The 14157-nt window shown below is 44.7% G+C and overlaps 1 protein-coding gene across 1 annotated transcript; it reads right to left on the bottom strand.

Moving 5' to 3' along the window:
• Positions 1-6373: 6373 nt before the first annotated feature.
• LOC126475278 (cuticle protein 16.5-like) lies at positions 6374-10121 on the bottom strand. Its single transcript, XM_050103034.1, has 2 exons — positions 10104-10121; positions 6374-6668 (listed from the first exon to the last, which is right to left on the bottom strand). The coding sequence occupies exons 1-2, from the start codon at positions 10110-10112 to the stop codon at positions 6393-6395; spliced, it is 285 nt and encodes a 94-aa protein (XP_049958991.1). The 5' UTR covers positions 10113-10121; the 3' UTR covers positions 6374-6392.
• Between the last annotated feature and the right edge of the window lie 4036 nt (positions 10122-14157).

Here is a 14157-nt window from a genome sequence, read left to right as displayed (position 1 = left end):
ATACTGTAGAATAGATTTTCTTGCATTAGTATAGGGTAGATTGAACAGCTGTTGCTATGTAATTTTCTAAGTGCAAAATCTATTTTTTGTTTATTCATTGTCATCAAGATTTGTTACACTTATTACAACCATTTATGTAAGAACTATGTGATTCATTACCGTACAGTGCATTTGTAAAGTGATAAAGTATTTTCCACGCACTTAATGTGAAGCGTGTGTAATCTTCTAAGTCGAGAGTTTTCAGTGCTTGTGCTTTTTCCGTGTGAAGAGTGGAGGAATGTTGAGTGGTAAATTCGAGGGCGAATTTCTCCGAAGGGTGGAGGAATGTTGAGTGGTACTTAAGTAAATAAATTAGTGAAATCAAAGTGAACTAGAAATTAGAATATAAATGGAAAACTTGGTTTAGTTTAGAGAGTTACATACTGGCATTCAGCGTGCAGAACAGCAGAACAGAAGAGACAATGACCGTGAAGTCAGCAGTTCCACATAAGCGGGCGCTGTCGATTCAGCCGTCAGGGCATCGCCTGACCGGCTCACGTGTTTCTCAGTTGTCGCATGTGAGCAAAGGCCCTCGCCGACATTCCAAGAGCCAATGACCGACGTTAAGAAGATTCTTCGAGAAGCTTTTCAACGTGACGGAAGAGGCAATGACCGGCTCACGTGTTTCTCAGTCGTCACATGCGATCAGAGGCCCCCGCCTACATTCCAAGAGCCAATGACCGAGGTCAAGAAGATTCTTCGAGAAGCTTTTCAACGTGACAGAAGAGGCAATGGCCGTGAAGTCGTTCACCTCCAGCAAACTGAAGTGTATAAATACGCGAGACGTGGTGGGCCCGACAGATGAAGAGAGATGAAGACGGATGAAGACGGGGACAAAGACGAAGACTGAGATGGGGACGGAGACGAAGACGAGAGACGAAGGAAGAAAAGAAGAGTAGCAGTAGTTTTCAGTCAGTTTCGGTGCTGAAGACCGTCATGCAAGAAGAGACTGCATCATGCACAGACGCACCAAGTCCGCCGCTGTAATGGAATAGCAAGCAGCAGCCGCGGCGCCAGAAGACAGAAGTTAAAAGGTATTTGAAGTCTGGTTTTTACATACCCGGGTGACTCGTGAGGACGGGAAGGAGACGGCCTCACCTCAGCAGTCACCTGTGAGCTGGGATAAAGACCTGACAGCCGAAGACTGGCAAGCGGGAGTCCATGGTTCGAGTTCGGGACACTGGCCTTGCCCCGCCGCGCCGCTCCGCTGGTCGACGCACAACACACGCGGCCGCTTAGAGAAGAGAAACACTGGGACGCCACACCCAAGGTATCATCCGATGCACGACTTCGCTCGCAATAGTTAAACCGGCCACCTCGCGCTGCGCGACTCCCGTCAGCTGGGCGAGACGGCGACACGAGATACACACCGCTACGCGTAATCAGACACCGCCGCCACCGCCGCCGCTGCCGCAGCAGAAGACTTCACAACGACACAGCTGCCGCTCTCCGAACCAGAACATCCCGTAAGATACAGTTGTACAAATCTTCAATAAAAGTTACCTTATGTAAAAATGATGTTTCATTCGACCTCATACCCGAGCCAAGGAAGAACCCACCCTGCCCACATGTTGTTAAGAGAGAAAAGTTAATTTATTTAATATTTTCACCCTGACAGAATGCTTTAGAGTGCTCATCCTGACAATTGACAGCATCAAAAGAGAAAACCCAGTTACATTGAGTGACAGAAGTATCACATTTAGTAACACAACTGTTACATTTGATGTCAGAAGCCGTTTACGTTGTTACAATACTATCGGGATGGCAAGAGTGGGAATCGATCTCTGAACAACGTTTTCACGTAATTACAGTCACAGGTACGCACATCGAAAGCAGCCGCGTGCTATTGATAAATCTAATTGCGTTAGCGTGCTTCATGCTAAAGCTCTGCGTGATAGATGCCTCAGGCTGCATTATTTACGTAAGCTCGTGGAGCAATTGGGAAAGGTTGAATTAATGAGCAAACATATGCTCAAAGAGACGGCTTTGATTACGATTAATAATATAGAAAATGTTTTATCACTTGACCTAATTACGTGAACAGGAAGGGAGGGGGCGGCATTATGCGCTTTTGGCGGGAATACTCAGAAATGGTATCAGTCACTCAAAAGCCGGACTTGGCTGACGGCGTTATGGTTCTGATACTGACGTCGAAAAAAGAGGGGTCGGGGACGGCAGTAAATAAAAAAAATTGGGCACTGCCACAACGTAAATATTTGCTAAGAAAGTGGCTATCTCTCCCTCACAAAGAAACAAATTAAAAAAAAATAAACAAATCGACAGAAAACCAACATCACAATGTTGCAAATTACTTTGAAAACACGTAAGGATAGTCTTATCAGCTGACTCCCTTGTTCAAGGCACTGCCTACCACTTGCTTTCACTTGGTCAGCACAACGCATCTACCAAGAACCACAAATAGAGACAACCCAACACTCAAAGTAACTGAGTAAAATATCTACCTCGCAAATCATGCTACCTCTGATAATCCCTGATCACCATTAAACACTCACCAATCGTGGTATTCTCCTTTCTTTCGGAAGTCGTACCCACGACTAGCCACAAAGAAAGCGCCACAAAATCGTCCAAAAACTAACTAAAAGCCCCCTAGTGCGCTTTCTGTTATCCTTCCTGATTCTTCGCTACCATTTACCGATTTCAAATCTACGTGTTTTCCGCAGTTACTGTGCCACCGCAGGAATGGCGTGAACCAGGGGCCAAGATCCCATCACCAAGAAAACTACTGCAAATTTTACCTCCATAGCATAAAATTATGTTTGCAAAGAAATACATTCACACACTTTCGCAAATACCACCAATTAACACTTATGCTCGTCCTGTAAGGTGCAAGACTTATGGTCAGCACTAGAACAAAGGCGGTTTGCAACTACTGCTCTCTCATCTTTTTATTCCGGCAAAATTAAACTAATTACATCGAAACTTGACACGTCACTCAGCAAATCAACCCTAAATAACACATCAAGAGTCCTATTCACAATGATGTAATTCATTTTTCAACTTCCTATCACATACCAACCGAAGCCCAGTTACAGCACGTCTCTTCAACTCGACCCTGCTCCTGGAAGTGCCGGAACGCGGCTGCTTTCCGGAGACAACGACCTCTCATTCATACCGCTGGTCTCTCTTTGGTTGAAGGCCAGTCTGCGAGCTCTACTCTCGTCCGACTCGAGACAAATTCTGTGCTTATCCTTCTCATGCTGTGCTTTTGTAAGCCTACTGCTTTCTATATTTGGGTTAGTCCTTCACCTACCTACATCCCTTTATAATTTCATATCGTACCCTCATGCACGATAGTAGAAATATAGATAGGACGAGGATGTGTGACACAGTAGTACTTAACGAATGAACACATAGTGGTGCACATTTACATGTCCATTGGCCGAGATTTGAGATAACCAGAGGAAAAAAAAATTGTTTTCATGTCATACATTATCGTAAAGCTCACATTATTTGCCTTCTACACTCCTGGAAATTGAAATAAGAACACCGTGAATTCATTGTCCCAGGAAGGGGAAACTTTATTGACACATTCCTGGGGTCAGATACATCACATGATCACACTGACAGAACCACAGGCACATAGACACAGGCAACAGAGCATGCACAATGTCGGCACTAGTACAGTGTATATCTACCTTTTGCAGCAATGCAGGCTGCTATTCTCCCATGGAGACGATCGTAGAGATGCTGGATGTAGTCCTGTGGAACGGCTTGCCATGCCATTTCCACCTGGCGCCTCAGTTGGACCAGCGTTCGTGCTGGACGTGCAGACCGCGTGAGGCGACGCTTCATCCAGTCCCAAACATGCTCAATGGGGGACAGATCCGGAGATCTTGCTGGCCAGGGTAGTTGACTTACACCTTCTAGAGCACGTTGGGTGGCACGGGATACATGCGGACGTGCATTGTCCTGTTGGAACAGCAAGTTCCCTTGCCGGTCTAGGAATGGTAGAACGATGGGTTCGATGACGGTTTGGATGTACCGTGCACTGTTCAGTGTCCCCGCGACGATCACCAGTGGTGTACGGCCAGTGTAGGAGATCGCTCCCCACACCATGATGCCGGGTGTTGGCCCTGTGTGCCTCGGTCGTATGCAGTCCTGATTGTGGCGCTCACCTGCACGGCGCCAAACACGCATACGACCATCATTGGCACCAAGGCAGAAGCGACTCTCATCGCTGAAGACGACACGTCTCCATTCGTCCCTCCATTCACGCCTGTCGCGACACCACTGGAGGCGGGCTGCACGATGTTGGGGCGTGAGCGGAAGACGGCCTAACGGTGTGCGGGACCGTAGCCCAGCTTCATGGAGACGGTTGCGAATGGTCCTCGCCGATACCCAGGGAGCAACAGTGTCCCTAATTTGCTGGGAAGTGGCGGTGCGGTCCCCTACGGCACTGCGTAGGATCCTACGGTCTTGGCGTGCATCCGTGCGTCGCTGCGGTCCGGTCCCAGGTCGACGGGCACGTGCACCTTCCGCCGACCACTGGCGACAACATCGATGTACTGTGGAGACCTCACGCCCCACGTGTTGAGCAATTCGGCGGTACGTCCACCCGGCCTCCCGTATGCCCACTATACGCCCTCGCTCAAAGTCCGTCAACTGCACATACGGTTCACGTCCACGCTGTCGCGGCATGCTACCAGTGTTAAAGACTGCGATGGAGCTCCGTATGTCACGGCAAACTGGCTGACACTGACGGCGGCGGTGCACAAATGCTGCGCAGCTATCGCCATTCGACGGCCAACACCGCGGTTCCTGGTGTGTCCGGTGTGCCGTGCGTGTGATCATTGCTTGTACAGCCCTCTCGCAGTGTCCGGAGCAAGTATGGTGGGTCTGACACACCGGTGTCAATGTGTTCTTTTTTCCATTTCCAGGAGTGTAATATGGTCTGAATATGGATAGTGTTTCTGAAGTGTACTAGCACTACAGCTTCACTAATACATCGTTATCACTGCAGTGGCATATACTGTTTGATAGCACTATACTTTTCGACACTGAGATGAGAAGTACAGACTTTGTTTGGTGTGATGTCAGTCGACATGTTCAGAGTTTGTGGTAAATTTGAGGTATCAAGTGGAGAACGAGGTTTAGAAATCAGAATATAGGACTGTGAAGTTCACACGGGTGACTTTTAAGTATTGAACCAGACTTCGCTGCCGCAGATTGGAGGACAAAAAACTGTTTTCCACACAAACGTACCCACTTAGTCTCAGTTATGCAGAAGCTCTTCTGACGCAATCCCTGTCGTTGCTTCATACCGCACATCTCGATAATTTCTGCTAACAGCAAACAGTGGCTGATTGCTACCAGAAAAAGTGAAGGACACTATGTAAGACCACTGCGTAATTTTGTTCCCTATAAAACAATTAATAGCTGAGCAAGTATTATTGACTTCCGCAGGCAGGCGCGTACAGAAAAGACTGAAGAACAACTGTGAGTTCATAGACGGCTGACAACTGGTTGTATTCTCGGTTAGTGGGAAGCGTTTGTACATACTGCCATTTCCCATCATATTGAAGAAGGTGTACTACTGAACATAAATATTTTCGTGTCGTTACAGAAAAATTTGTTCCACAATACAGCCTGGTCTTTGAGGACATTGTAAGCTCATAAAAATTTATTTTCACACTTAAATTTAAAAAAAGCCATTTAACAAGAAATATAGCATTTCTTTTGTCATTAGTATCCATACACTTTCGACTGTAAAATATTGATACCACTGAATGTTATGAAAATGAAACGCTTGCACTCTTATTTTAACCATCGACCTCAACAAATCACTGTAGGTAATTTTGCCTCTAGTAAGTTGTCGGATTTTTCTATAGAAAAGTTGTTTGAGCCCAGATATCTTGTATCATCTTCAGAAAGAAAGAATCAGATTTACACTCTGCAGCGGAGTGTGCGCTGGTATGAAACTTCCTGGCAGATTAAAACTGTGGGCCGGACCGAGACCCACACGCGAAACCTTTGCCTTTCGCAGGCAAGTACTCTACTATCTGAGCTACCCAAGTACGATTCAAGCCCCGTATTCACATCTTTCCCCGCGAAAGGCAAAGGTCCCGAGTTCGAGTCTCGGTCCGGCACACAGTTTTTATCTGCCAGGAAGTTTCATTTCAGAAAGAAATTTTTTCGTGTCACACACATCTCAGTTGGTGATCATCTGTGCCCACAACGGCATCTTATCTTACGTGTTCTTGGATTCATTCCGATATGCGATGATCAAGAAAGGAAAAAAATGTGATCTTTAAATTTAGGAACAGATAAAATTAAGATGCAGTATTTACTTTTTTATTATTTACATTTTCACACAGTTAGTTGGCTGTAATCTATCAACCGAGTATGGCCGGAGCAGCGTGGTATGCAGCAGCAACGAAGGGGGCTGCGTGGTAGGCGGCGGCGACGACTGGGGCGGCGGGGGCCACGGCGAGTCCGTTGAAGTTCTGCGCGATGTACTGCGAGCTGTGCGCCGTCACGACGGCCGGCGCGGGGGCGGCGTAGGCCGCGGGGGCGGCGGCCACCAGGGGTGCGGAGTAGGCCAGGGGGGCGAGGCCAGCCTTGGGGGCGGCGCTCACGCAGCAGGCGGTGGCGGCCAGGACCAGTACGAGCTGTCGGGAGAGCACACAGTCTGTGAGAGGAGCCATGTAAACACGATAACATGATTCTGTTGCAATGCTGTAATTGAAATATACCTTCTCTGTGCCAATTAACTGACAGGTACGACTGAACAGTGTCCAGAGAGTCCAATTACATTTAAAGACAGATTTCTCCATTTATTGTTCGTGTGGTGTAAACCTTTTGTGCATGTTAGTACGAAAACTCTCTCCTGATTAATGAAATGTGACGTAATGACGGTGAAGTACAATGAAATCTAGTGTTCAAAATATGTAGAACATAGAACAGTCTTTTATTTATTTATTGCTCATTTAGCTTGATGAGATTAGGCCCTTAAGGCCCTCTTTTACATCTGACCAGAAAGAACAAAAAACAAAGATTTCACATAGAACTTCACAGTAATAATAGGCATAATAACATTAGCAGTGATAAAAGTAATAATAGTAATCGTTGACACTAATAATATTAATAATAGTGGTGAATAGTATAAGGAATTATATGAATTATTTTAGTACATTTGAGTCAGAGATTAGTGTTATCAGGAGTCAAAGGAGTATAGATGTAGGAGAAGATTGAAACTACAGTGACATTAGAAGACAGGAAAAAATAAAACACAAATATAGAACTCTGTTGACAAATGGGCCAGGGGGAGTTGTAAGAAATTTGGAAATATGTGGTAAGGTCTTAAGGGACCAAACTGCTGAGGTCCTCGGTCCCTAAGCTTACACACTACTTAATGTAACATAAACTAACTTACACTAAGAAAGACACACACACCCATGCCCGAGGGTGGATTCGAACCTCCGACCTCCGAAAGCAGGAGCAGTGCGGAGGACCTTGACGAGGCGGGGGGGTGGGGGGGGGGGGGGTTAAGGGGTAGAGGGAATCTGCGAGACTGAGCTGCGGATCTGAGTATGGGGTAGATGGCTATTGTGATAGAAGGTGGGCCATTAGCTGTCTTTTGAAGCTTCGAAAGGATTTGGTATCTCTGATATTTTGCAGAAGATGGTTCCAGAGTCACGTTCATGACACGGAGAATGATTTGGAGAATACGGCAGTGTTACGTGCTGGAACAGAGGGGATTTTTCTGTGTTAAGAGCGGGTGTTTCTGCTATGCTATTGGGATAGTAATGTAAAATTTGACGATAAATGAAAGGGATGCAGTGACTAAGAAGACAATGGAGCAAGCTTAGGGTATGATAGTCTCTACCCTTATTGGCAGGTAACTAATTGTTTGTAGGCAGGAGTGATATGGTCCAAACAGCAAAAGTCGCCAATGTATCGTGCACACTGACAACAGAAACAAAAGAACCTGGTGCACGTCATCAAGAGTTAACAGTGAACGTTGCTCCTCTGGATGTAAATATGGACACTCTAGGAAAAGACGTAATTAAGAATAATTCATTATGGGAGTTTCTACAATAAAAGAACAAAGTATCATGAAGAAATTCGTCTCAGCATAGAGGGCTTGAAATGTCAATACAATTAGCCAATCAATTGCTGACAGATCAGCTCCTATGGCCGCCGATTTACTCTGCCTGATAGATTCCTATTTTGGTGAGTTTGCATAAGTCTCTGTTAAACTTGTATATGCAAGATATGTGAAATTAGTGACAACCTATTATTTAATACTTTGCACTTTTAACTGGCTTCCTTTTACCTGATAGATGTGATTAGGATAATAACAGTAATTTCTTCTGACTTGATGGCCTGGTGAAAGTCTTTTACTTGGACACCACTTCGGTAACCAGCGTGTTCCTAATCTACCCATACAAGCAACCAGGGAAAGGGGACTTCGGTTTAGTGTAGAATCCAAACCGCGTCTCATTTCTAACAAATCTCCACGTGATTGAGAGATGTATGCTAGTGTAAAAGCCAAACTGAAAAACCTGTGGTCCAATCGGAATATGATGCTGCGACCTTTCGATTCCAGGCGCGCGTTTTACCGCTTCACTGCTGGGCCCAACGTGGTTACGGATTGGAAAGTAAAGTAACCACAATCTAAAAATAACAATTTTGCTGCTCTCTGATGAGATTAAGTGTAATAATGTAACTGTATGTATTGAAATATATTCACGCATCACAGTATTAGTTTTACGTATTTGTCAGTCTTCTCGTAAGATCACGGAAGTTAAGCGCATTCGGGCTTGGCAATGTCTTGTATGGATAACCATTCGTGGCTACCGAGTGTACTTGGCAAGTGGTAAGCACTCAGCTATTGTGAGGCCAATTGAGGAGCTACTTGGTTGAGTAGTAACGGCTCGGTTACGAAAACTGACAACGGCCGGGAGAGCAGCGTGCTGACAGCATGATCCTCCACATCCGCTTCTAATGACGCCAACGAGCTGAGGATCACAAAGGCAGTCGCTCGGTGCCGTTGGACCTTCCGATGCCTATTCGGGCGGAAACTGGACTAAAGTCTGGCCGGCCGGGATGGCCGAGCGGTTCTAGGCGCTTCAGTCTGGAACCGCGCGACCGCTACGGTCGCAGGTTCGAATCCTGCCTCGGGCATGGATGTGTGTGACGTCCTTAGTTTAGTTAGGTTTAAGTAGTTCTAAGTTCTAGGGGACTGATAACCCCAGAAGTTAAGTCCCATAGTGCTCAGAGCGATTTGAACTAAAGTCTGTGTATGTCTTTACCGAAAATCAAAACACGGTCTTATGAACATTGAGAAAATAGTTATTTTACAGAAACGATTCACTACGGTATTGTGACAGCTCTTTCACATCCAGTCCTGGAAATCAAAGTTCCCTTCCTTCATTTCGTCTCCTGTTTTATCTGGAACTGCACATTATCTTCGTAAACACTAATCATTTGCCTTGCAGCCAAGCCATTTCTCAGCATGGTGAAACCTTTCGATTTGACGCCACTATGGTGGCTTGAGTGTTACTCTTTCTATTTAAGAACTCAGCCTAATTTCTATATGACGCACAAGACTGAGTCCAACCCCGTTTGAGACATCTCCTTCCGAAAACAATCTGAAACAATCTGAAACAATCTTCACAGCGGAGCTCGGAACCATCGCGTTAGCAACAAGCGTAACTACCCCGAGAGTTACTCATTATCACTTATTCCTAGCGGTGATGAGTAAGTTGGTAACTACTGTTGGCGTACAACAGCTTCTAGTCTGGTTCCGTCACTAGCAGACATTTCACTGTATATGTCCTCGGAAGCCCCCTTAGTTTGCGAATTTCCCTATAACGTGCCAAAGTCAAAACAAATAAAGATTAACTGTGGACATCCAAATATCCTTTGCGGCAAATGATTAAATGTGCCTCATTTCACTTCTGGTGCTATTACGGTTTGTAGTGCTACTACACCGACCTCAGAATTGTGGAAGCTTTGCTAGAAGGTAAATCCGATATCCGATACATTTGAAAATCGCCATACAGTGGCCGCAAATCGGGTAACTCTACGACGGCTCTCACCTTGATCATGTTGTTGGATGAGCTGTACGGAGACACACCAGCTCCTGCGCCGAGCCGCCGTTTATATAGGCGCTGGGAGGCGGCCAGCCACGCGGCCTTGCGACAGACGATGGCCACGCAACAGGTGGAGCGCTGCAATACCTAACCGTCGAGCCAGGAGCTTGTGGACTAGGGTGTCTGTCCCCTGTCCAGATGCGGAACGTCAAAAGTTTGATCCATATTACAATAAACATTCTCTCTATCGTGAAGAATATGGCAGTTCAAGCTTCTCTTTGTAGGGCAGTGCTTCCCAACTTTTCTGATAGCATTGCCTCTGAGTGAGATCATACAGAGTCTAATATCCCCAATAGAGCTTAGCGTCTACTTCAGGTTTAGCTCGGAAAAAAACTTGTCTGGACATTCCCAATTTTGAAACTACAGTAAAATAGAAAAGATCATCTGAAGATCAACAAATGAAATTTATATGTTTTGTGTGTGTTACATTAAACCAAGAAACAATGAATGGCATGAAGATGATTGGTACTGCTTATTTCTAGCAATATTTCTTATATTCGGTTTTACCGTGGCCAATGGACATCATAAATCTTGTCCCAAGTTCAGTCGATTGTTTTCATTGCCACCATAGTCCTAAATCTGCTTTCACACCTATACGTTGTGAGGAACGGAATCAAGATACTAAGCCTTTCCTCTGATAATAATCTATACTCGTCACAATTCTTTCTCCATAGTGTCGCTGGTTTTGTTTTAGAGGAATCTATGTTCAGTGTGTAGCTTAAGAACTCTGAAAACATTTCTGCTTCTCCCACTCAAAGAAAAGGTCTTGAAAAATAAGCATTTGCCTGTCGATTCTCCAGTTAAAGAAAATACAGGCGAAATTCATTCCTGATTATACGTGTGAAGGAGCATTTTTCACTGCTGGCGTGCAGCATAGCTGTCAGTTCTGGGAATATCAAAATGCATTGAACTTGAGCCTTAGGTTGGTAGAGTTCCAACCTGCGAGGAACACTGGCAACTTTATCTCGTGCTGTCAAAATATTAAAAAAAAAAAAAAATGGTTCAAATGGCTCTGAGCACTATGGGACTTAACATCTATGGTCATCAGTCCCCTAGAACTTAGAACTACTTAAACCTAACTAATCTAAGGACATCACACAACACCCAGTCATCACGAGGCAGAGAAAATCCCTGACCCCGCCGGGAATCGAACCCGGGAACCCGGGCGCGGGAAGCGAGAACGCTACCGCACGACCACGAGCTGCGGACTGTCAAAATATTCATCATACTTCCTGACAAACCGAGGTTAAGCGTATTTATTTATATAAAGGAAACCTCCAAGATATGCTACTTTGGAAATAAATATGTTAGCTGTTTTTTGGGCATATTACGTCTTTCTTCTTTTCCATCCACGCCCTTTCCAGAAACATAGCACTTTTTGTCAAAGCTCGATAGTCCTATGCAAAACCTTCAGGCGAGAGCCGGCCTCTGTGGCCGAGTGGTTCTAGGCGCTTCAGTCCGGAACCGGGCTGCTGCTGCATGGATGTGCTGCGGCCGTGGATGTGTGTGATGTTCTTAGGTTAGTAAGGTTTAAGTAGTTCTAAGTATAGGGGACTGATGACCTCCGATGTTAAGTCTCATAATGCTTACAGCCATTTGAACAATTTGAACCATTCAGGCGAGACCCGCCGTATTCGTCTGCGGAACAAGAGAACTATGAACTTGCTCCAGTCTCTTTGCACAACTTTTTGAGAATTCTTGTGTTTGTTACTATCTTCACTATCTGAGTGAGTACATTCAACAAAGTAGGTGAAAGTAGTTTCACTGCAAATGCATAACGGCATATGATGCAGTAAAAATTTGTTTGGCCTTTGTGTGGATTCCAGAGCATACATGCAACGCAGAAGACGCTGCGTCAATAAAAACACCAACTTACATCACTGCATTTCATTTTCCTCAGCAGAAGTGTCCACTGGTCAACAAACATTTTTGCCCTGTCTAGTAGTATGTAGTACTGCCGAGAACTTCTTCTTTCAGAAAGTCATTTATTATCTATCTCACACAGATAAGTCGCTAGGAACGTGATACTTCGGCCGATACATCTAACTGGAGTGGAAAGGAATGACGTGAACTCATTTCGTTGAGTACCGTGCCCAAAGCATCCAAACTCTGGTCCTCGATAAAACTCCTGATTTTATTGTTAGAAATATGTTGTTCATATTTCCCACACGTTGTTCATGTGAAACCAGCTTTGCCGTATCTCGTAAGCAAGGTGAGATACGGCTCTTCTATTGTATGAAGCTTCTAGGTTTCAGGTATTCGAAGAGCGAGTTCAAGACCAACTTCTTGTGACTAGAAAAAAGTATTGTGATAAATCCATAACTAATCTTTCCAGTGTAGTTTCTTCCTATCAGCAGAAATTAACGTATTTTCCAGTGAACTCCGCATGATTTCTTTCAAACTGGTTTTTTAATTTTCTAAGTTTCATATTCTCTGCTGTTAATGCACAGAACACCTGGAGGCTTTTCATTAGCTTTATCAAATATCATGGTAAAACTCCATTGCAAAAAAGCTTCTTCGTTTTTTTCCTTCCCTGACGCATAGTGGCTCCTGAAAGAAAATAAAAATTGTCTAAATTACACGTATTTAAGAGCAAGACGCAAACCATAATGCATTTTTGAAAAGGAAGTGTCGCTAAAATGTAACATTATTAGTAAGAAGTATAACGCAACTGATGTTACTATATTAACTTGTTTGGAGTTGCGTCTATTTGCAACTGAATTAATGCAAATTACATCTTGGCATACACGTTTCGCCTCAATTCGTTGTGAAGCATTTTCAGTAGCGTAAAGTGGATACATATTTACGTGCTTCTCATGCCATTTATATGTACATGAACTACATGTCGAAATTCTCAGTATAATATTGCTATACTTCGATCACCCTAAGATTAACACGGAGCCGGCCGGAGTGGCCAAGCGGTTCTAGGCGCTACAGTCTGGAACCACCCGACCGCTACGGTTGCAGGTTCGAATCCTGCCTCTGGCATGGATGTGTGTGATGTCCTTAGGTTAGTTAGGTTTAAGTAGCTCTAAGTTCTAGGGGACATGACCTGAGAAGTTCCATAGTGCTCAGAGCCATTTGAACCATTAACACGGATGTCAACATTGTGCTATGTATTACGTGGCGAAGAAAAAGGTAGTCCCTGTCAGGGTAACAGAAATGAGTTTACGTCCGAGAAAGAGAGAGACGGAGACAATAAAAGCTGACGCTACGAGCCGCAGGGTGGGATACCCTGGAATGCAAAGTTGCGGCCTACTGTTGCGGAGCTGCGTGCGAACAGCAGCTCAGGGTAGTCCTCCACACTGTGACTTGAGTTTGTGATATTGCATGTTGAATACTGTGTTTCCGGGACAGTACTTCGAAGACATTGTGGATCCTACTGGAAATGTGTTTCTCAGAATGAGACACAACATCCTGTAACGTTGCTAGTGCGGAAGTGACTCAGTGACAAACGATCAAGTTTGAAATGTATGGGTAACTTTTATTCTGCAGTGAAAACCCCTGCTTCAAGCACATGAGGAATTCAGTTCTATCCTTACTGCGCAGTAAGTTTTGGACTGTAACTGTGTAGCCCATGAACGTGGCTCAATCATTGCTCAGTGGTTCCTCAACTGCAAACAAGGAAGAAACTGACACACCTAATTAAATTTTATCATCTCTAGTGTTTCTGCCAAATACAAAACGGAGGATACTGCTGAAATTAGAAATTTCTTACTCATTGGGTGTCAATAGAACAGTTTCATTTTCTCTCACCTTCTTCTGTTTCTCGTCTAATGATCCGAAATACGTAAAATCGAAGGCAACAAAATCACATTCATTTCACGTGTCCATCGAGTTGGATGAGAGTGAACGACTGACTAAAGAAAGGAAAACAATGTGCGAGACCGTAACTCGGTGGATCAAATAATTAATTAGCCGCACAACGCAAAAGGGTGGCTGCGGCTAGTTATCATCGCTTAGAGCGTATAAATTTCAAATAATGGCGTTAATACATTCG

Source organism: Schistocerca serialis, chromosome 4 (genome assembly GCF_023864345.2).
Source record: "Schistocerca serialis cubense isolate TAMUIC-IGC-003099 chromosome 4, iqSchSeri2.2, whole genome shotgun sequence".
In the NCBI taxonomy this organism is placed as follows: Eukaryota; Metazoa; Arthropoda; class Insecta; order Orthoptera; family Acrididae; genus Schistocerca; species Schistocerca serialis.
The sequence above is the reverse complement of the archived record's forward strand: the minus strand, read 5'-3'. Positions and strand labels throughout refer to the sequence as shown.